We start from the raw sequence: 24,201 nt of genomic DNA, 5'->3' as shown, positions 1-24,201 counted from the left end.
ATATGACAGCAGTAGATCTTGCCAAGAAACCGAGAAAGTTGTGGTCCTACATAAAATCACTAAGTGGGTCTATGGTTTCTATCCAGTCACTCGTTGACCATTGTGGTGAGGCAGTAGAAAACAGCAAAAAGTTAAGCCAAAATTTTAAATTTCGCATTTAAGAAAACATTCACATAGGTGAATCACAAAAACATACTGTCGTTTGACCATTGCATAGACTCTCATATGGAGGACACAGTAATAAGCATCCCTGGTGTAGAGAAACAACTGAAAGAGTTGAAAGCAAATAAGTTGCCAGATGCTGATGTAATCCCAATGTGATTTCACAAAGAATATTTTACAGCCTTGGCCCCTTACTTAACTTGCACTTATCACAAGTCTCTCACCCAGCACAAAGTCCCAAGCGACTGGAAAAAGGTGCAGGTGACTCCTGCACATAAGAAGGGTAAAGGAAGGAACCCACAAAATTACAGACTGATATCCCAAACATTGGTTTGCTGCAGAATTTTTGAACATATTCTCAGTTTGAATATAATAAATTTCCTTGACAGGGAAAAGGTTCTGTCCACCCATCAGCACAATTTTAGAAAGCATCACTCCTGCGAAAATTAGCTTGCCTTTTTGTCATGAGATCCTGTGAACTGTGGTAGAAGGGCAACAGGCAGATTCCATATTCTTATGTTTCTGTACAACATTTGTGCGGTACTACCCTGCTGACTGTTAACGAAGGTTCAGGCATACATAATAGATTCCCAGGTATGTGAGGAGCTCAAAGATTTCTTAAGTAACAGAACCCAGTATGTTGTCCTTGATGGTGAGTGTTCATCAGAGACAGTGGTATTGCCAGGAGTGCCCCAGGGAAGTGTGATTGGATCACTGTTATTTTCTATATTCATAAATGATCTGGCAGACAGGGTAAGCAACAATCTGTGGGTATTTACTGATGGTTCTGCGGTGTGTGGGAAGGTGTCATTGTTGAGTGACTGTAGGAGGATACTACGTGGCTTAGACAAAATTTCTAGTTGGTGTGATGAATGAAAGCTAGCTGTAAATGTAGAAAAATGTAAGTTAATGCAGATGATTGGAGGGAGGAGGGGGGGGGGGGGAGGAACACCTAAGGTTTGAGTACAACATTACTAGTGTGCTGCTTGACACAGTCATTCTGATTAAATATCTAGTCATAAAGTTGGAAAACAATATGAAGCGTAATGACCAAGTAAGGAATAAAGTAGGGCAGGCTAATGGTCAACTTCGGTCTATTAGCAGAATTTTAGGAAAGTGTGGTTCATCTGTAAAGGAGACTGCATATAGGACACTAGTACAGCCCATTTTTGAATACTGGGTGAGTGGTTGGGATCCGCACCAGGCTGGATTAAAGGAAGACATTGAAGCCATTCAGAGGCAGGCTGCTGGATTTGTTACCAGTAGGTTTGGACAACACATGAGTATTATGGAGATGCTTCAGGAACTCAAATTGGAATCACTGGAGGGAAGGTGAGATTCTTTTCAAGGAGCACTTTTGAGAACTTTTAGAGAACCAGCATTTGAGGCTGACTGCAGAACAATTCTACTGTCGCCAACATACATTTTGCATAAGGGCCATGAAAATAAGATTAGAGAGATTAGGGGTCATATGGAGGGGTGCTGACAGTCATTTCTTCCTCGCTCTATTTGGGAGTGGAACAGGAAAGGAAATGACTATTTGTGGTACAGGATATCATCTGCCATGCACCGTACGATGACTTGTGCCATGCACCGTACGATGACTTGCAAAATATGTATGTAGATGTAGATATGGATTAAGCTGCAGGGAGGTGAGAGGACATTGTACTGTTGTCATTCAGTCAGCGTATAATGTCATTGCTTTTAGGACAGTGCTGCCAACAGTTTTTGGCTGCAAAAAAGGTGATATGGTGATAAAATTTGGCAAAAAGTCTCTTAAGTTTATTTAAGATGTGACAATATGAATTTCAAAAATATCATTTATTGATTTAAAGAGAAAAATATCCCCAACCAAAAATGCAGGTTAAGTTCATAATTAACTATTTACAAACAAGAAGAAATCATTTCTTTAACCTTTACTCTAATGTCTGTCAAAAGTAACATGCTCTGTACTTACTTTACCCTTTTCTCACTGTATAAACTGAATATCAAATTTCAGTATTATGAACAGGATAGATGTCCAATCACCATATAGCAGAGATGTTGAGTTGCAGATAGGCACATCAGAAAGATTGTCAACCAAGTAAGCTTTTGGCCAAAAGGCCTTCTTCTGAATTAGACAGCACTCACCCAAATGCAATTGTGTTTGCATGAGTCTATGTGTGTGTGTGTGTGTGTGTGTGTGTGTGTGTGTCTAGTTTGGAAAAGCTCTTTTGAATGAAACCTTCTTTGTTTGACAGTCTTTTTGTTGTGCCTATCTGGGACTCAGCATCTCTGCTGTATGGTGAATAGCAATCTATCATTTTCATAGTATTGTCATTCCATCCTAGGTTTTCCATTGTTTGAATCAGATTTCAATGTACTGCATGGGTATTGATAGTAAATTCATGACTTTTGATGTGGTTTGGCCACTATTAAGTTATAATTACATAAGTTTGGTACAGTTTATAAACTTTCTACTGTTATTAATAAACATGATGTATCATAAGATATGTATTTAAGTAAGACAAGATCAAGAAAGAAACATGTAATTGCATAGGAAATTACATTGGAGCAATTTACACTTCTAATTCTTTGATTTTTTATTAAAAATTTATGTTATTAAAGCTCTTTTTCTTTCATCAGCTGTGGACATGAAAAGCATTTGTCATCATGACTTGGGCAAGTCTTGGAACTTGGAAGTTTTTCTTCTCTAAGGCAGCTTGAAATCTTTCATTAGCTTCAGAGGTCAGGTTATTCATTGGCATAAGTTTTTCCTGTTTCTGCTGTCTTTTTTCTTAACATATTTCTTGACATGATGAAATCTCCCTTTTTTCTGCTGAAAGTTTATGTTTACTTTCTTCTTCGTGAACTACTCTTTTTTCCTCTTCATATTTTTATTTTTCCTTTTCTTCCTTCTTTCTTTTTGTAGGGAGTGCTGGTATTTCTTGCATGCACATTGTATCAAAGGAAGCAGATCTTTTGTCATAGGTACTTTTTCTGGTTTGTTGTCATACAGTTTCATTATATCTTTTACTGTTATAAGTGAATTGACAGTTTTTTCTGAGAGTACTTGAATGTTTAATAGTATGCAGTTGGAGAAGCTGTATTCATCCACTAGCTGATCACAATTAGTATCTAGCAGTAATGCTTTTCCAATGCCTACAATAGCTTTCTACTGATGTTCTGTTACATGGATGAAAACAACGGAAATGCTACAAATTCCTTCATCCCACCAGCTTGGTTTTAGGGAGAATGTATTTATGGGCCTCAGTAAAATCCTTCTTAACATTTGTCAAGAACTGAAGGCAGTGCTTTTCAGATACCTGCTGGAGAGCTGCTGCAACATCACCACAAAACGTTTCGTACAGGCAGTAAATTGTATTTCTGTAAAATATCTTCTAATAATTCACAAGTGTTCAATACTAGTCGTTTAAAAATTCTTCCTAGCAACATCTGAAAAAGTCTCTTGATTTCACTGTGATGCAGATGTATCAATGGCTCCTTTTTTCTGAAATGTTCCAGTGAATTTGGTAAAAATGTGCAGAGGTGCAAAGAAATATCAGTTCAGCTTTCATAATGCGGGTTTCTTCAGATGCTGAACAAAGTGTCTGTAGCAATTGTTGGAAGGTAGATCAGATGTCTTTGCTGAAAAAAAAATGAAAGCAGTATTTTTGACATCATCCCACTGCTGAAGATTTCTTTCTGTGGCTGTTTCCAGGGTTAATCATCTGGGGATACTATGCTTTATGAAATGAAACCTAGGCAATCCCAGTGCATATAGCATGCCTCAAAAGTCTTCCATTCTCATTTGCCAACCACTGAAAAAGTTGTATACAGACATAATCAGGTCAGAAGCATCCTCTCCTAGATGATGAAGTCCTTTTAAGAAAGCAGTATGTAGGAGGTGAATATTACACAAGGCTACACCAGTAAGCTTCTTTTTTGTTATAAGACAGATTTGTTCATTAAACAGTCTCATTACTGTCTTATTAACATTTGGACCATCACTCCCAAGCATTAATAGTTGATGAAAGGAAAGGTTTGCTGAATCTAACGTCCTTCTAAGTTTACCAACATTTTCTTCAAATGTTGCTTTACCAGTGAAAACTGACTGTAAATGATGGCTCTCAATTTTATTTCGAACTGGTAACCAAGTAAGATGGCTCTCAATTTTATTTCGAACTGGTAACCAAGTGAATAATGCACATTATCTATATCATTTAGCTTCTGATTTTTGAAGTATGATATTTATCCGGAGTGGAGCCTTGTACAGAAGTGAAATGCAAACAGTCAACAAAAGCTTTTGGAATGTTGTTCTGTGAAAGAATGAAGAAGATTAGATAGGTACATTGAATAAAAACAATGAGGAGGTACTGAACTGAATTGGCAGAAACATGACTGAAATGAGGGATTGGTTGATGGGACACGTTCTGAGGTGTTACAGGAATTCCGAATTTGGTAATGGAGGGATGGGGATTGTGGAGGGAGAGCAAAGCACAAATACAGTTGACAGGTTCAAGTGGTTGTAGGTTGCAGTAGCTGTGTACAGACTTACACAGGATACATTACCTGCACTAAACCAGTCCTTGGACTGGATACCACATCAACAGAATTGTCTGTTGCAAAGTTTGCCTGTGTGCCCTAAAGCCAGGGTATAATTAATTAATTAATTAATTCATGCCTCCCTTTCTCGTATGTCCTTGCATTCTTCACATCTATAAGGGGCGTTCAAAAAGAAACAAGCTGGAGTCTGGAATGCTCAAACCGATGACAGGAGGGTAATATTGTGGTATGTGTTACGAGATATGGTTTCGACCAGAGCGTGGAAGTTCACAGCCTGTCGCTAGAGGGTATGCATGCATGTCACGTGACTACACAGAGCTAGCAGCAGCATGTATCAATCATCCAACCCTGCTAGTCGCATTGCAAACAGTAACATGGAGGTGTCAAAAGAAGAGCAAAGGGATGTTGATCATTTTCTGACCGTGGAAGGAGTAGGAGGAACGGATATTCATCAACAAATGTCACAACTGTACAGCGAACACTGCATGTCCCTTGCAAGAATCAAGGCGTGGTACAAGCGCTTCACGGAAGGACGGGTGTCGTTAGCCAATGATGCATGGTCCGGAGCACCACACTGCATTACTGATGACATTGTGCAGCTGGTGGATGCACTCATTACCCAGGACCGCCGAGTGACAGTGAAAGCCATAGCTGCCGTTGTTGGATTGGGCATCAGAAGGGTTCACACCATCATGAAGGAACGACTGCACATGTGCAAAGTGTGTGCCCAATGGGTGCCCCATAGTCTTCAACCACACCAGGAAGCATGTTGAATGGGCTGCTGTCTTGCTAATCTGCCGCGCTATTCTCAGGAAGGGAATGCATTCCTGGCATGAGTGGCGACTGGAGATGAGTCATGGTGTCATTGCTTCGAACCAGAACCGGAACGATAAAATCTCCAGTGGAAGCATCCAGGGTCACCATCACTAAAAACAGCCAAGACCATCCACACAAGTGCAGGAAAGGTTATGCTGGCGTTATTCTCTGACCAAGATGGCCCCCTTCTGATTCACTTCCTGCAGCACAGGACAACAGTGAATGCCCAGCATTACTAGCAAACCTCGACCACCCTTCACCAAGCGATCAAATCAAAACGACCAGGCAGTCTCACCCATGGGGTCATTCTGCTCCATGACAATGCAAAGCCTCATACGGCCAACACAGTCAAGGGATTTCTGCAGAAATTCAAACTGGAGGTTTTCGGCCACCCTCCATACAGTCCGGACCTCTCTCCCTGTGATTACACCATTTTTGGTCCCCAAAAAAAGGCTCTGAGGGGCAAAACGTTCATCTTGGACGATGACTTCCAGCTGTACGTGTGGAACTGGTTAACATCGCAGCCCCGGAAATTTTATGAGACAGCCATTCACCGCCTTGCGTCACAGTGGGACAAGTGTCTCAACAGCCAGGGTCAATACTTCTGACATACAGGTACAGGGCTCTGTAATTATGCCTCTGGCTCATTTCTTTTTGAAGGCCCTTTATATTTTATCATTCCAATTACATTTCACTTGTCATAAGTGTTCTAGAGGTGATTTTTATGCTATACATCTCAGTAGTCATACATTAGTCCCACAGAGAACTAACATACTCATTCAAACCATAAGAATTTGATGCTGCTATTACAGCTGCTGCTATTATTACTATTACTACTGCTACTACTACCACCACCACCACCACCACCACTACTTCTACTACTACTACTACTACTACTACTGCTAATAATAATAGTTCAACTTTTGATATTTGTACAATTACTTTAAATACCATCAAATATGATGACTGGGTCATTCTGTGTCAAGTCATCCAGGCCATGACACTCAGTATCTAGTTGTGAACTGAGATTTTGTGTGCTGCTTTTGTATCTAATATCATGAACTTTTGTCAATATTTGTTGCTTAATATTCATTCTGTTGGTAGCAATTGCTGAAAGTTTAGTGCAATGCGTTACTTCAAAGCAAACTGTTAAAATTTGAAAATTGTCTGTAGTTTTTAAACAAAAAATGGTACGCTGATAGTTTTTTTCTTGAATTTCCTTTTGGGCATGTAGTTTCTCAAAACATGTTAGAATTGTCCAATTAAATTTTCGTAAATTAATTTTATTGTTAAATTAGAAAAAATGTTTTGGAAATTGCCCTCCCCCCCCCCCCCCCCCCCTCCTCCCCTCTGGAAAACACTGAAAAAATTAGAAAGTGATCTACAAATAATGAAGTTTCGTGACACAAAAAAATCAGGTTTGAGAAATAAATGGCACTGGGGAATAATATATATAAGAGACATTAACAAAATAAGTACACATAACAATATCCAAATTGAACAAAAATTGCAATATATGAAACAAAATTACACATTATAAAATATAGGGCTATTTGTATGTTACATGACATATGAACACTTTCTTACCTCTGCCATAACCAAATTAACTCAATGTAAAAATACATAGCATTTTGTTTATAATATTTAAACATTTTGTCAAAAGCCGATATTATGAACACTGCACAAAATGCTGATGCTGCAATCTGCATTCAAGTTGATTCAGAACTACACATGTGACAAGACACTTTGATGCTTAGATAATAGTTTTTGAATGAGAACCACTTTTCTTCCACCAACTTTGAGGACTCTTTGCTCAGAGAATAAGTACGGCCTGTTGCTGTGGTGATATCAACTTCAAACAGAATATGAGACAAACATCATTAACAGGATGGGGATGGTCCATGAGGATGCATGAACCTTACTGTAACATCTCCTTCTTCACAATTCACCTTCTCAACAATTCCCAAATACCAAGAAGAGTCATATGCATATGCAACATAGCAGTTGGGCTGCACAATGCATTCTGGCATTTGTGGCAGAAGTGCATCTGAGAAATCATGCACAATACTAAAATCCGTATCACAGGTCAGCCTTTTTGCTCCAATCTTCATTGGTGATGTTGGTACAATGTGATGCATAGATCGTGTTCCAGGAATTGTTTTTGCACTGCAAGTGCTGAGAAAGATAATGTTTGACTTGTACCATTTCATCTTTTGAAACAAAGAGAACTGAAATGCCTTGCAGGTTCTTGTGACGGAATTCAAATATCTGTGAAGCTGTAAGTATTTGATCTTTATAAACTCTTTGCAAACTTGTTTTTGTGACAAGTCTTTTAACAGTGCCACCAATACCACCATAGGGAGATTCGCCATGGCTGGTATCAAAAAAGGACCAGCTGCATTTTATGTTGAGGTCGTGTTCATGGTAGCAGATATTTCTGAAATTCTTACAATTTTTCTATTATGCAGCACAACTATCAGTGAAATATTCAACATATCAAGATGAGTTTCTGGAAATTCATACTTAAAAAATTCAGTACAATCTTCTGAGTCTAATACGCATCATGTTCTAGATCATCAGAAACAACACAAATACTTTTTGCATGCAAGTGTTTGTCCTTTTTGTAATATACAAGTATATGGACAGTGTCAAGAGTGCAGTTGCCATTGTTCCTGTGCTACCCCTGTACTTCATCTTGAACAACAAAATTGAGATTTTCACTGAAATTCATTAAAATTAACACTGACCCTTCATCAAGTGTTTCCCTCTTCATTTTCAGATAATCAGATTGTGATTGAGAAATAGAACAGTGTGGAGTAAGTTTTTCAATTTTGTTAATTAGTATGTTACAGAACTCTGATAGAGACATGATTTGAACACTTAAAGTCATTCTATCAGTTGATACCCATTGACTGTACTGAGCCATCTCATCAGGATTGTAGTCTTCTGTTTCGTTTTCTAAGTGGGTTTGAAGCAATGAACTGGTAGGGAATTTTCCATACAGACAAAGCATACAGGGTCAGTTATTTATATCACATGTTGTTATTTTAATTAGATCTTGGTATGTTTTTTTAATAGAAATGGAATTTAGAAGCAATTAAATGTTTTGGTGGTAAATGCACACATATACGGTATGTGTTTCTCATGATCCTACAAGTATACACTGTTTTGGTGGAAGAGAGGCAGATTCTGAGGATCCTACTTTGTCTTCAGGATACTTTTTTTTATAGAGAGAATACAGTCCAGTTAAATCACTTAAAACAAGATGTTTTTGTTCGCAGGTATTTTTGCTGGTGCTCACTTTGTCTTTTTCCCAGGCATTATTATTGTTTTTGTCATCCAAATAAAAACTCTTTACTTTTTCCACTGTATCATGTGGCAATGTCTTTCCTCTTTTCTGCTCACTCATCAATAAAATACCCTTCTCCATTAAAAGAGCTCTTGCTTGTCGTACCAAATATTCAGAAACCTGAAATTTGGAACTGATTTTCTTTCGAGACCAAGTTGGCGGTACAAGAGTAAGTAACTGATTTTTTTCATGATTATTTGCATATTCAGTTTTATGTCTGATATCGTCCATGAGTTCATCATGATGTTTTGCCTTTTCTCCCAGTTCTGTTAAATCACTGTCAGGTACAGTGCTTCATTATCAGCCAGCTCAAATTAATATGTATGTGAAATTTTAGTTTTCAGAGCCCTAGCTGCTGATTCCAATTTTTGTTTGGCTGCTGCATACCAACTATGCCGGGCAACTTAATTCAGCTTTGCAGGAGGTACTCCTAAGCTAGTTAAGCTAGTATTGAGCACTGATTTTTCAGGAGTCTGCACCTTCACATTACTGTCATTTATATAGTCTGGTGATGAGTTGTCGCTTGCTTGTTTTTCATTAATATATTTGATACAGGTTGGGCACATTTTCTCCCCAGGAATAATGTTAAAGCCTCTCATTTTGAAGGTCTTTGCCTTTTCTAAACTAATTTCACACAGTCCAGATGAAACAAATCGTTTATGGTGCTTGAAGGGATCCAGCAAATTTTCTTATGTAGAGAGAATCTGTGCAGGTACATGTCTTTGCATTTAACACACACACACACACACTCATGAAACACTTAAATCGGAGTATGAATGACTGTTGCTTCGCCATAATAAAAGTTCTAGTTCTTCACTGGTCAGTTCATTCACACAAGTCAGGGCATATCACATATATCTTGGAGATACTGTCCAAGAAAACACTGCTTACTTTTCAGTCATAAAACCAATATTTGTCGTAAATAATTCAAAAGATGATTGGTGTAACCTAAAAAGTTATTAAATATTGAAAAATCATTCTATCCCATTGCTTCGTTATAAAAGTATTTCACATTATTATTGTAAAATTAGGGGACTTACTTTTGTTTTGGAATGAATAGTGAAAACTGCAACAATTGAATTTTTAACAAATAATTGACACTGGTTACAACTCAGTACAAGAGCTCAGAACTGCACGCACAGTGAACACGACTCAAAACAAGGGAACTGGATGATGCAATACATGTAGTGGCAATAAAACAGTGTTCTCAGATATGATTTGTTCCTAGGGAAATTCAGTGTCGCCAACTTCAGCAATTTAGTGGTGACATGATAGTCATGAATTAGCAACTTCAATATTTCTTTTACAATAACATTGTTTTTCACATTCCCATTATTTCTACAAACTGATTCTTTTTGTGTGACAAAACGAAATATTAATAATAATATTGTAAATTTTTAAAGGTGTCTATGAGGGGGCAATACCTTAAAAAATTATAATGACCATGCATGGATTTTGTTGAAAAGAAATTATTTACAATTTTTTCTGAGATGTAGATGATGGATATTCACTGCAAGAACTAAACTAACTAAAAAAATTCAAGCTTCTACTGCAAAAACTGTAGGAACTATTGCATTTTGAAATTATAATGGATCTCATCAATGAAGCTTGAATTCCTGAATCTATACAACTTCTTTTTATCGCAAGTGAAAAAGTAATTGACATGCAACATTTACATTTTGGGAATGTGAATATATCTAGGTAAACTACTCAAAATTTCAAGGATTTGCATGACAATGGGTGTCATTTCCTGGCATTTCTGGATGATTTGACGGGGAATGACCTGACTGCATCCACTTTAAAATAGAGATATGGGTGAGAGTATTTTCCTGGTTTAGGTTTTAAACAATCAAGATAGCCAGAATTCTTTACCTGACAGCAAAAAATAGTGAGCAAAGTCTGTAAGAAACAGAAGTGTAAAAGCAAATATAATAATGAATACAGCAGCCCGTTGGGGGAATTATAAACATTTAAGATTATAACAAGCTTCTTGCATGTCTAATATCTAGTTTATGACATCTGTGGATGTTAGGTCACAAAGACACTATTAAATATGCTTCCACTTGAAGATCCAATGCATAACGCGTGGACGTAACTTCAGATGCTATTGTATTACACAAACACATAATCATCCTTAGTATTGCTTCCCAATATATCTAATCAGTTCCAAACTACTAACTGAAATTAAAAAGAACAAACCAGGGTGTTATAGCAAGAACAAACTTTATAGAGCAACATGTAAGATACAGGTTGTGTGTAGCACTGAACACAATGATTGGACAACAGTAATACCGCATAAAGAATAGGCCGAGCACTCATTTGTGATCGCTTAAATAATGCTGTGTTTTTGGCGGCTCACCAGAGAACGCCGGTTGGGGGGTGACCTAGGTGGCCTCTATAAGGGTCCTGTGGACTGTATGGATGCATGCTCTCTGAACACAAACATCATGAGTGATGATATATCACAGAGTATCCCTCATCATACAGTAGTTCCCTGGGGCAGAAAATGCAGTCATTCAGATTCTCCCATTCTCTGGTCTCTTTGTCCTCAAAGTTGTTAATACAAGTATTGCAAAAGCTAATGAGCTTAATTGTCTCGTGTAACAATGTTTTGCCCAGGAAAATTATTAGCACTGCCCACAGAAAACAATTCTGAAATGAGTCATTTTTTTACTAATATATTTATATGTTACATCTGAACTTGTATTATTACCTTTGCTATAATTAATGAATATATTCAGTGTTTTCAAAGTTGAGGATTTGCAGAAAAATGCTAAATAATTTGATGAAAGTAGTTTACTATTTTTCTGTTGACATTTTGAAATTTTTTGCAAAAAGCTAGTGTTGCCAGGCTCAGTTTGCAGAAAATTGGACTTCGGGGGCAGCAGTTTATATAATTGGCAGGATAAGAACCTTTAAAAATCAATAGAAAATTGTTCATTATAAAATATAATGAACATAGTTAGTACACTGGTACAACTACACCTACAAGGAAACTATAGGCTCTACTTTTCCTAGTTTAAAAAGTTGTCGTCACCCAAACAGTGTCATAAAACTACCTTGACCCTTCTATGTGATGCAGTGCTTTATTTGAAAAACTTTTTGGGTCATTGATAATTGTTTTTATACATTTTATGCCTAGGTGGGTATGAATGTTGCATGTCTTTTAACTATTCACTGAAGCAGATGAAATTTGTGCATGCCTCATCATCCCCAACTACAAAGCTTTTCTCATGGCAGACATTGTCGTAACTACAAGGCACACGGTTATTCGAATTTATGTTGCTAAATTACTGTACCCCAGAACATTGGACACAGTACCAGTTTGCTGGTTGCGTATCTAATGGCTTCCAGAGACAACAAAAATTTGATTTTCAGTATTTCATGTAGTTATTGACGAAATTTAAAAATTTAAAATGCTCTCATATTCTACTCATTGAGAGGTATAATCAATGTTAAAAGTTTAATGCACTAAGACAAGTATTAAGAAAGAAAATATGTGTTTGTCTCGAGGCAACATAACTAATGGCATGCAAATTCCTGTACTTCATTCATCCTGTATTTGAGAATGAGAGCACTTAGCAGCTTTCAACAAACTTTACACATAATTTCAAAACTTTTTCTTTACTGACAGTCCCCTGTAAAATGATGAAAGAAAAGAGACACAAAAGAATTAAAAATATAAGTTGTCAGTGGGCACTGATCAATGGGTCAAGTTGAAAATTTATACCTGATTCTTGAGAATGACAGACATGCCACATGTTTGAAAACAACATAATATGAATTCATCAAGTAAAATTTTGGAACATGTGGTTAGAATGAAAGTGTAGGAACTTGGTGAGCCCAGAGTTGATGTGAACATTAACCAAGAACAAACACTGTGTAAATCCAAGCGGGGGTACACATGCAATTTTAATAGAGTGGTGTAAAATGCAGCTGAGTTACTGAGTGGTTGCATGCAATATACCATTTAAAATGCATGTTTTTGCAATGCACAAGTATAAATATGACAAATACGTTGCATAAATTTCCGTGGAGGTTGCTGGAGCTGCTCATGTCAGACAATCACAACACAAGATACAGGATGTCATGGAAACATCACTGTTTCATCATGCACCACAGTTTGAGCACACATAACACTAAGCGTCTGAAGTTTAGAAATGAAAATACCAAAAACATTAACCGTGCAGTGAAGTTAACGTACACCGTAATGCCTCTTTTAGTACAATTTGTTGTGGTAAACTGATGGGAAACATGATGTTGAGGCATAAGTAAGCTAGCTATAGATTTTATCTTGGAGTTATCTTTTGATGTTATTTGGTTACTGGTTATGAAATGGAAAGAAGATACAATATGTAAACATTTGCTTTGAGTGTAATATTGCCACCCCCTCCCCCTCCCCCCCTTCTCTCTCCTTAAATCTTGGTTGTGGTGACAGACTGATCTGTAGCGTAGCCCAAGGGCTAGGTTAGTTCCCATTCATAAATGTAGCAACCTTTCCCAGTATGAAAACAACGAACTGTGCCTGCTAAAGTGGTATTGTACATATGCGCAAGTTCGTGCTCGACAAGCCTTCTGCATGCGGGCCATACAAAATAGTTATCAATCACTCAAACTGTAGATCTGACATCAGGACAGCATAAGTTGTGAGGACTCTCAAAAGTGTGTTTGGTGACTGGTTTGCAGTCGGTGAAAATCATAGGATATCTTGCCTCCAACTGTGAGCGAAATTATTTAATAGCTTTGTACACAGCAGGAAGTTTGTGATCATAGGCACTTCATTTTTGTTGTGATGGAGAGAGCTTGTGCAAGTAAAATATGTGTGGTTGCCACACACAATTTATGTGCTGTTGCAGTACTGCACCAAGTGCATTTTGTCTTGCATCCAACACTAGTGCGAGAAATGCTTCTAATGTGGCATGTGTGGAGTGCCACATTCGCTATACATTGTTTAGTTGCTTCAAAAGCAGAGCTCACTGCATCCTTCCATTGGACTGGCGTTTTTACCTTCATTTTGGGACCAGGCAATGCTGGGGTTAATGGTTCTTGGAGCTGACCAGAAAGGGATATATGATGCCAGTAAAAATTCAGTATTAGCAGAAAGCAGCACAGTTCTTTTGCAGTTTCTGGCAGGGAAATCCTCAATATTGTCTCTACCTTTTCAGGAAGTGGTAATGACGATGCTATCGAGATCAGATGAGTCAGATCTGGGACTGTTCTACCATTAAGGGTGCAGTAACCTCCATGTGCGCCACACTTTTTGGACACTAAGTGTAGAGGCGATGACTGTGGACTACTAGAAAGGCAAATGTGCCTTCCTTTGGGGTAGTATTGAATTCTGTCTTGGCAAGGTGCCTTGGCTTACATGAAATTGGTGGGCCCACAGTAGTTTTAACATGGTGCACAGTGCTGTGACATACCTCTTTCAGAGCACCTGGAAGTTGTGTAATACCTGGGCACTGCTCCAGTAGCTCAATGTATCTGCTGCCTGCCAACTGGATAATCTTGGCACTAGGCATTGCTGCATTGTATCGAAACCAGGCAGCAGCTTGGCTGGTGATGCTACCAACAATAAGTGTGTTTGGGATGTCCAGCAGCAGATGATTACGTGCCAGGAAGTCAACTCCATTGATAGGTTCAGTCATGTTCACTATGGTTAAGTTCCAAGCGAAAGTACAGCATAATCCCAAATCTATTTCTGTATTGCATGCCATAGGACACTATGGTTGAATTGTTGGCTGCACACAGGTACAATGAAGTCAGTTGCCAATATTTATGCAACAGAGTTCCTGATTAAATACAAAAATCAGATCCTGTATCCACCAGAAAGTTCCATCTGTCTTCTGATCAGTTATGAATTGATGCAGGTACGGCATCTGGCAGTTGGGTGCACTGCTGTTTGGGAAGGCACATGGCGAGGTGCATTTATGGTTCAAAAATGGTTCAAATGGCTCTGAGCACTATGGGACTCAACTGCTGAGGTCATTAGTCCCCTAGAACTTAGAACTAGTTAAACCTAACTAACCTAAGGACATCACACACATCCATGCCCGAGGCAGGATTCGAACCTGCAACCGTAGCGGTCTCGCGGTTCCAGACTGCAGCGCCAGAACTGCGCGGCCACTTCGGCCGGCTGGTGCATTTATGCACCTGGCTCTGAACTTCTGATGATAGCAACAAATAGATGACAGCTGTGCTGTACCACCTTTTGTGAGGACTTTGTGGAATAATAATATCTTGACCTTCTAGAAAAGCATCCTCTAGTGTTCCAGCAACAGAGTAACCCACTGATTTGTTTGCTCAGGTCGTCAACCTTGTTTGCAAGGCAGTCACAATCCATGTGCGTCACTGTAGCTGTTGATGCACACCACCACTGCTGAACTGCATAGGGACAGCATGATCGCATCCTAAATTCTGACTGCCAGGTCTGCTAAGGCATCTTGTCTTATCTCTGTCTGGGCAACTACAATGACCTTCACTTGAGCTGGCAGTCAGCTGCTCCACAGTGTGCACACCTGTGTGTCTAGTATTGTGTCCTTGTTGACATAGCTACACAGATGTTGGAGATATTGAGAGGGCTTTCTGTCCCTGATGTGTTCCTTTGTAAGTACTTGCCACAGCCGATATTCCTGTGAGGCAGACATCCTGTGTATTGACTCTGCATTGCTCTTCTTATATGACTGTCGCATGAGGTGGGTTATTATGTCCTGGACTTCTGCAGCATAGAGGTGGTGTAGCTGGCTGATAACCAGAACAAATTTTGTGGAGTCTATGATTACTCCAGCGCAGAGAAAACTTTCCTCAACTTGTGCAAACCACAGCGCATGATTGTGTAGCCAAAATGGAGTAATCACACTGCAAGTCTTGATATGGCGGGTACATCTACCATTTTGGAATATTTGAACTTTTGAGAAGTCGTTCGTAATTCCTCTGGTATCACAGGTTTATTCACCTGGCAGGATGATGACTGTCGCAAGAAGATTCATAGTTCTCCTAACCAGATGTTATAAACGTTCATAAACTCAGCCAGGCGTGCACATGAAATATCAATTCTGGTGTATTATGATCAAAACATTTATTTAGAACAAACCACAGAAACTTATACTGACTCACTAAATACACTGTAATCTGAACATGAGTTGAAAATAGGGCAAATGAAATGCTACAGAAGTAAGCTCAAGCAGTAGAAAATCAATATCAGGGAGTGTTGCATTGTACCAGAAATAAATAATAGTAGCATTCCTGGCGTCCAACACATGAAATCATTCGACAGCTATGATGAACAAATCATCTGACAGCTTGGTGAAATTGTGTGCTGATGTTCACTGCTGCAGATACATAAGCTTGTCAAAAAAGGACATTAAAAGGTTAAGTGTGTGTGCTGGGGGGAAGGCTTTCAGGTGCTCATGTTAAACATGAAGAAACACGAGGATAATAAATAATTGCATGCTTTCTGTTTCTAAAGAATGCTGATGAAACTTCAAAATATACAACAAGTAGATATGTAGATTTGTATAAATCAACTATCAGTTGTATTTCCACTGACTAAATTAATTGAGAATGTCAACTGGGTGGGCAGCATACTCCCAAACATCACGTGCTGCTCAAAATTTGTTTCTTACTACAAATAAAATCAACAAACAAGTGGGTGGGCACAACAAGTGGTATGAAATTATAACACAGCATATTGGCTGGGTGACCCCATCTGGTGTTGTTCGGCCGGTCTGGTGCAAGTCTTTCTATTAGATGCTACTTTGAAACTTGTACAACTTCATGATCAAGATGAACTGAAATAATTAGGACAACACAAAAACACCCAGTCACCAAGAGAAGTAATACCATAACCTGGCCAGTAATTGAACCTGGAGTCCCCTGATCTAGAGGTAGTGACACTAACCACTAGATCATGAGATCCAGAAGCAAGGAATGGTCACCAACATGGAATGAAAGTATACTAATTGACGCACCAAGAGATTGCAGCCAGTTTATGAGGGACATAGAGTGTGGTGGTGGTGAGGTGTTGAAATTGAAACAGCGTTCATAAAACAACGATGTGGCAGAAATAATACAACAATGGGGGCCACGGGGGTAAGTTCAAGCATGTTCTGAGGCATGACTTTAGTTCATTGGTGAGTGTAACCTCCTCATGCACTGTACTTTAACTTTCCTGGTTGTCAACATCAACACCTTCAGAAGCTCATCACACCTTTCATGTACTTGACCATTATGCATGTGAATACACATTATATTTTGAATTGTTAGTCATGCCTAAAAGTCAGGACATCCTGCAAAAATTGGGACATCTGGCAACATCACAAAAAGCTGACAACAATGAGAAGATAAGTTGTAAGAGTGTAAAATCTTTATCTTTCTTCAAAGAATCTTTGGACCTAAATCTGCAATATAACAGCACATTCCACCTGTGATCAAAACGTATTTAACACTAGAGTATATACTGATTCTTTACTCACCTGCTTGAACGCCTGAGACATTGATGATTAAAAGTAAGCACTAATAAATTTTTAGAAGTTATGTTCTGTCGAGGTAAGCAGCACTTAATTGTGTTTAGATCAAAGAACATGGTAAGTTGTACTTCGGAAAATTGTTAACCCTTCCCTGGGTTGATGTTTTGATGCAAGGAAGACATAAATACAGTTAAGTGGCACTGGTTGGATGTTTTTGTTTATATTACCCTGAAACTGTTAATAATCTGTCTGCATCATCATTACTCATGTATGGTATATATTTTCTGGCACATTATTATTTTTGTTGCAATTTCTATAAACATTAATCCATTTTCAATTGTTTGCCAGACACACAAATTTACTCTAGCAGAATTTTGCCTAGTTATTTAATACAGTCTTTTACATTCTTATTGTTGAATTAGTAAATGATCATTAGCCATGTGTGTAACTCTTAAGATTTTAACTTCTCTAAAAGGACTGGAACATTTACACAGCATTAAGTCTTGGAAATACCACAAAAATCTGTCGTGGAAAGGGTTTACTGTCTCAGAATTCCATTATTTGTCCAGTTCCAGGACAAATGGCATCTTTGGTTTAGAAGCCTTCTGAAATCGGAACTATGATTTTGATTTCTACTGTCCTCAACTATGATTTTTTTTGGGTGGGCTTGTCTAATCTGGCTTAGTACACAAGGCATTCCTAAGTGCCCAGTTTACAAACTTGCAGTAGCTGTAGAGAGTACAGATTGATTAATGTTTAAATAGGGACTAATATCCTGTGACATACCATTTCAGGATTGTCTTCTGCTGTCCAGTGTCTAGGTTAGATTACAATGGTAATTTGGTCTGACTCTGCTACACATCAACTTCATGACATGGTTTCCATGGAGAGTGGGGTCTGGGGTGCAGAAGGAAGTCAACAATGTACATAGAATAAAAGGACTTAATTTTTTGGAAGAATGGATTATTACTGTGCCAATCTCAATTAAATTAAAATCTACCATATTAATTTCCATGAATATGAAAGAATGGAGTATTACTGTGGTAACATTAATTGAATTATAACTTAACACATGAATTTCTTGAAAATATTCTGCAGTGAAATAGGAGTTGCCCAATAGGAAATTCCTAATTAATTTTTAAACTCCACTTCTTTACCGAAATTACATTTACTATGGTCTTGTAGGTTGATGAAGACATGTGCACCCATGTACCTGACTACATTCTCAAATAATATTAAACCATTCAAGTATTTTTAGAGCTGTTTTTAGTTCTAGTATTAAATTCATACTTTGCACCACCCTTTTGAGTAATGAGAAATGTTGGTAATAGCAAAAAACATTAACAAATATTGGTATTGCAGAACAGTTGTCAAAATACTATTTTTAAGAGGTTTCTGCTACATCTTGTGGAATTGATGCCAGATAGAATTCTAGCAATACACTTCTGTATTACGAAAAAATTATCCCTATCTACATCTACATTCCACAAGCCACGTTAAGATCCATGAAGGATGATCTTTCGATGTCACTATCATCCCTCCCTCCTTTCCCATTCTTGTTGCGTTTAAAAATGGTGTGTGGGAAGCACGACTATTAGTAAGCCTCCAGATGAACTCCAGTTTCTGATTTTCTGCTTGTGGTCATTTTGTAAGGGGTATACAACAGGAAGTTCTTTGTTGAATGACTCTTCTTGGAATGTACACTCTTGAAATTTAAATAGTACATTTCTCTGTGATGAACAGTGCTTCTCTTGTAGCATCTGCCACTGAAGTTTTTTGAGTATCTCAGTAATACTTATTAAATGAACTCTTCTTTGTTGGATCTCCTCTGTCTTTTTTGTTAATCCAATGGGCTGTGATTGATAACCAGTAATCAAGAATCTGTTAAAGAAGTGTTTTGTAAATTGTATTGTTTGTTCATAACTTACATTTCCTTGTACATTTTGTTGTAACGGCCCTATAACATTCCTTGAGGTTTTCTCAAAATTACTTTTACATCTGTAGCTGTCATCCCTTTAATAATGATGAGTTATGTTTTGTGAAAAGGATAGATTGCCACTCACAATACACAGCATATGTTGTGCAGCAGACAGAACCAACAAAAAGACTGCTACAAATTTAAGCTTTTGGCTAAAAGGCCTTCTGAAGTAGAATACACACACAACTCACACACACATGGCCTCTGTCTCCAGTCATTATGGCCAGATTGTGAACAGCAGCTGTGCCTGATAATAGCAGCAATCTGATGTAGGTGGTGGGGGTAGGGAGGAGACACTGGCGGGGGGAGGGGAGGCCTGAGCTAGTAGGTTAGGGGTGAGGGAGGTGTAGTGCTGCTTGTAAGGAGTGTGCAAGCACTTGATGGGGACAGGACAGTGGAGCCACTTGCATTCTGTAGGTTTGGTTTTGGAAAGGGGAGCAGAAAAAGAGAGATGTAGGGAACGGGGGTGAAGACTAGGAAGTGCATTGGTGGAGTAAAAACTGTGTAGTGTTGCAGTGGAAGCAGAGAAGGGAATATAATAGGTAAGTGGTGAACAGGGCTAGGAAAGGTTGAGGCCAATGGATTACGAAAATGTAGGATATGTTGCAAGAGATTTCCCTTCTGTGCAATTCAGAAAAGCGAAAACTGGAGTTGGTAGGTAGGATCCAGATGGCACAGTCTGTGAAGTGGTCATTGAAGTGAATTGAGCAGTACATTCAGCAAATGGATGGTCCGGCAGTCTCAGCCACAGTTTGTCAAAGGTCATTCATACACATAGACAGCTTGCTAATTGTCATGCCCACTTAGAAAGCACTACAATGGTTATAGCTCAGTAGGTAGATCACATGGCTGCTTTCACAGGTCGCCCTGCATTTGTTGAGATAGGAAATTACTATGACCAGAATGGAATAAGAGATGTTGGGAAGATGTATGGGACAGGTTTTGCACCTAAATGTATTGCAGGGATCTCAGACAGGAGGCAAGGTGTTGGGAGCAGAGGTGGAGTAGGGATGGACAAGAATATTGCATAGGTTCTGTGAGCAGTGAAATACCATTGTCATGGGAGGGATAGTGGGCAGGATATTTCTGATTGCAGGGCATGGCGAGAGGAAGTTGAAATACTGGCAGGGAATGTGATTCATTTGCTCCGGTCCTGGGTGGTACTGAGTCATGAGAGGAGAGCTTCTTTGTAGCTGGACAACAGGTACATGACAGGTTGTAAGTGACTGAGGAGACAAGAAAACAGAAAGAAATCTCTCGTGCCTTGTCTCTCCAGCCATCTTCCACCACTCACATACCCACTGTCAGGCTCAAAGGAGCATGGAGTTTCAATGAAACTCACAATTTGCAGCATTGTCTCCAGAACTGATCATGACCCTTGGGTTCTGAGTTGAGCAGAAGGACTGAACCAGAGACTTCGAAAGTTCTATGACAAACTAGACTTCGACTTTCTGGACTTGTGCCATAGGGTCAGATGTGCACTACACATCAGAGTCTGCTACTTAGGTAGTGACTGCATGTGGGGTGCACACAAGGGATTTTTAGATGAGGTGACTCCACCCAAGCTAGGTAACAATAGCTGTAGGAAACCCATAATTATCAATGTAAGTTCAAAAGAAATGCCTCTCACAGCTGAGAGTATTAAAATCCTGATGGAAAACTGCCAAAGCATTTGCAACAAAGTGCCAGAGTTTTAAGCGGTCATGAAAACCACTGAAGCCTACATTATATTAGGTAAAGAAAGCTGGTTGAAACCAGAAATTGATAGCAGTGAGGTTTTTGAGGGTCATTTAAGTTATGTCAGAAGGATGGGCAAATGGGAAATGGACGTGATGTATTTGTCACAATAAACAAAAAACTCAAATTTGCCTAGGTAGAAACTGAAGCTGCATGTGAGATTGCTTGGGCAAGACTCAGTATCAGGGGTGGTTATGAAATGATAATTAGATCCTTCTGTCGCTCATCAGACTCATCTCCTGATGTAACTGAAAAATTTAGGGGAAACCTCAGTTCACTTGTACCTAAGTTTCCCAATCGTATAGTTTTGTTAGTGGTGAGCATGATAAGATATCTCGTGAAAAATTACTAAATGCCTTCTCTGATAACTACTAGAACAGATAGTTAGGAACCCCACTCATGATGGAAACATATTGGATCTAATGGCAACAAATATACCTGATCTCATCGAGGATGTCCACATCGAAACTGGTATCAGTGACCAAGAAGCGGTTGTGGCAACAATGATTACCAAAATACAAAGGACAGCTAAAAGAAGCAAAAGGATATATATATGTTCAGTAAACTTGATAAAAAATCAATAGTGTCATACTGCAATGAGCAACATGAAATTTCCAGCACAGGGCAGAGTCAGGCAGCAGTAGCCGACCGAGACAGACCCAGCAACAGGCAAGTAACCACATTTGTCATTTACGAGTTCCTAACCAGGAGGTAATTTTACTATATCATCTGTGTGCTTTAATAGTTCAGTTTCTTGAGTTTCTGCGTGTAAATTTAGTGTCTAATAGCCACAGTTGTCGCGTTTTTTGTTGATCACTGGAAAGTAAGCTGATTTTGTGATATATTACAAGTTCCAAATCAGGGTCAAATTATTTAGTTTCACCTGAGTGCTTTGGTAGTTAGGTTTTTGAATATCTGCGCATTACTAGACACCATTCGTGTGTTTTCGTCAGGTTCCACAGTAGTGTTGCACAGCACGTGCCAGTAGTCCATTTATCTGCATATTTTAGTTTTCCACGGTCTTTAGTATGGTCAGGGACTGCGATTGTTGGGTGAGGATGCGAGCCGAGTTGGTGACACTTCATTCTCAGTTTCAGGCTGTGATGGCTTCGATTACACAGCTGCAGTGGATAGGCACCACTGTTGTTGGCCGGCTGTGGGGATCCAATGGACGTCCAGCACATCAGGTCCAATGGACGTCCAGCACATCAGAGTCCTCCAATCGGTCCTCACCAGTGACCAACCCAGTTACTGCTCACACTGAGGCTGACCCCTCACCTGTGGTCGAGTGGGAGGTCGCCCTGGGGCGAAGCACGTGGCGAAAGACTTCCCAGGTGGCCGCACGTAAGGCCTCCCCAGTTTGTCTGACAAACAGGTTCCAGGTACTGTCTGTGGCTGACACTGTCGAAGAGGCTAAACACGGTTGGCGGTGGTGTGTTTGCTGCTGTCAGAAGTAGTTTAACTTGTCACGAAATTGAAGTAGATACTTCCTGTAAGTTAGTATGGGCAGAGGTCATTGTTGGCAACTGGAATAAAATAATAATTGGATCCTTTTACCGACCTCCCAATTCAGATGATACAGTTGCTGAAAGGTTCAAAGAGAACTTGAGTTTGATTTCAAACATGTACCCGACTCATATGATAATAGTTGGTGGTGACTTAAATGTATCCTCGATATGTTGGCGAAAATACATTATTAATTCTGGAGGTACGCATAAAATATCATTCGAAATTGTGCTAAACGCATTCTTTGAAAATTATTTCGATCAGTTAGTACATGAGCCCAAGCGAATAGTAAACGAGCATCAAAACCGATTCTGGAATTGGTGAGCACAGGGCTGTCATAGCAAGATTGAATATTGTAATCCCAAAACCCTAAAAAAATAAGCGAAAAATATACCTATTCAAAAAAGCAGATAAAAATTCACTTGATGCCTTCCTGAGAGACAATCTCCACTCATTCCAAATTAATAATATAAGTGTAGACCAGATGTGGCTTAAATTCAGAGAAATAGTATTGGCAGCAATTCAGAGATTTATACCAAATAAATTAACAAACGACGGAGCTCATCCTCCTTGGTAAACAAAACAGGTTAGAACACTGTTGCAGAAACCATGAAACAAACATGCCAAAATTAAACAGATTCAGAATCCTCAAGATTGGCGATCTTTTACAGAAGCTAGAAATTTTGTGTGGACTTCAATGCGAGATGCTTACGATAGTCTCCACAACAAAACTTTGTCTCAAAACCTGGCAGAAAATCCAAAGAGATTCTGGTCATATGTGAAGTATGTTAGCAGCAAGAAACAATCAATGCCTTCTCTGCACGATAGCAATGGAGATACTATCGAAGACAGTGCTGCCAAAGCAGAGTTACTAAACACAGCCTTCCGAAATGCCTTCACAAAAGAAGACGAAGTAAATATTCCAGAATTCGAATCGAGAACAGCTGCCAACGTGAGTAATGTAGAAGTAAATATCCTTGGAGTAGTGAAGCAACTTAAATCACTTAATAAAAGCAAGTCTTCCGCTCCAGACTGTATACCAATTACGTTCCTTTCGGAGTATGCTGATGCATTAGCTCCATACTTAACATTCATATACAACTGTTCGCTCGACGAAAGATCCATACCCAAAGACTGGAAAGTTGCACAGGTCACACCAATACTCAAGAAAGGTAGTAGGAGTAATCCAGTAAATTACGGGCCCATATCGTGAACGTCGATATGCAGCAGGATTTTAGAACAAATATTGTGCTCGAACATAATGAATTACCTCGAAGAAAACGGTCTATTGACACAGTCAACATGGGTTTAGAAAACATCGTTGTTGTGAAACACAACTAGCTCTTTACTCACATCAAGTGCTGAGTGCTATTGACAAGGGATTTCAGATTGATTCCGTATTTCTGGATTTCCGGAAGGCTTTTGACACTGTATGACACAAGCGGCTCGTAGTAAAATTGGGTGCTTATGGAATATCATCTCAGTTATGTGACTGGATCTGCGATTTCCTGTCAGATAGGTCACAGTTCGTAGTAATTTACGGAAAGTCATCTAGTAAAACAGAAGTGATTTCTGGCATTCCCCAAGGTAGTGTTATAGGCCCTTTGCTGTTCCTTATCTATATAAACGATTTGGGAGACAAT

At 39.0% G+C, this 24,201-nt stretch overlaps 1 protein-coding gene across 1 annotated transcript; it reads right to left on the bottom strand.

The window, feature by feature from the left end:
• Nucleotides 1–7,019: 7,019 nt before the first annotated feature.
• LOC124621924 lies at nucleotides 7,020–10,050 on the bottom strand. The gene is made up of 2 exons (XM_047147432.1): nucleotides 9,913–10,050; nucleotides 7,020–9,820 (listed from the first exon to the last, which is right to left on the bottom strand). The coding sequence occupies exon 2, from the start codon at nucleotides 7,893–7,895 to the stop codon at nucleotides 7,404–7,406; it is 492 nt and encodes a 163-aa protein (XP_047003388.1). The 5' UTR covers nucleotides 7,896–9,820; nucleotides 9,913–10,050; the 3' UTR covers nucleotides 7,020–7,403.
• Between the last annotated feature and the right edge of the window lie 14,151 nt (nucleotides 10,051–24,201).

Source organism: Schistocerca americana, chromosome 1, assembly GCF_021461395.2.
Source record: "Schistocerca americana isolate TAMUIC-IGC-003095 chromosome 1, iqSchAmer2.1, whole genome shotgun sequence".
Lineage (NCBI taxonomy): Eukaryota > Metazoa > Arthropoda > Insecta > Orthoptera > Acrididae > Schistocerca > Schistocerca americana.
Note: the sequence above shows the minus strand (reverse complement) of the source record. Positions and strands in the feature narration are given on the sequence as shown.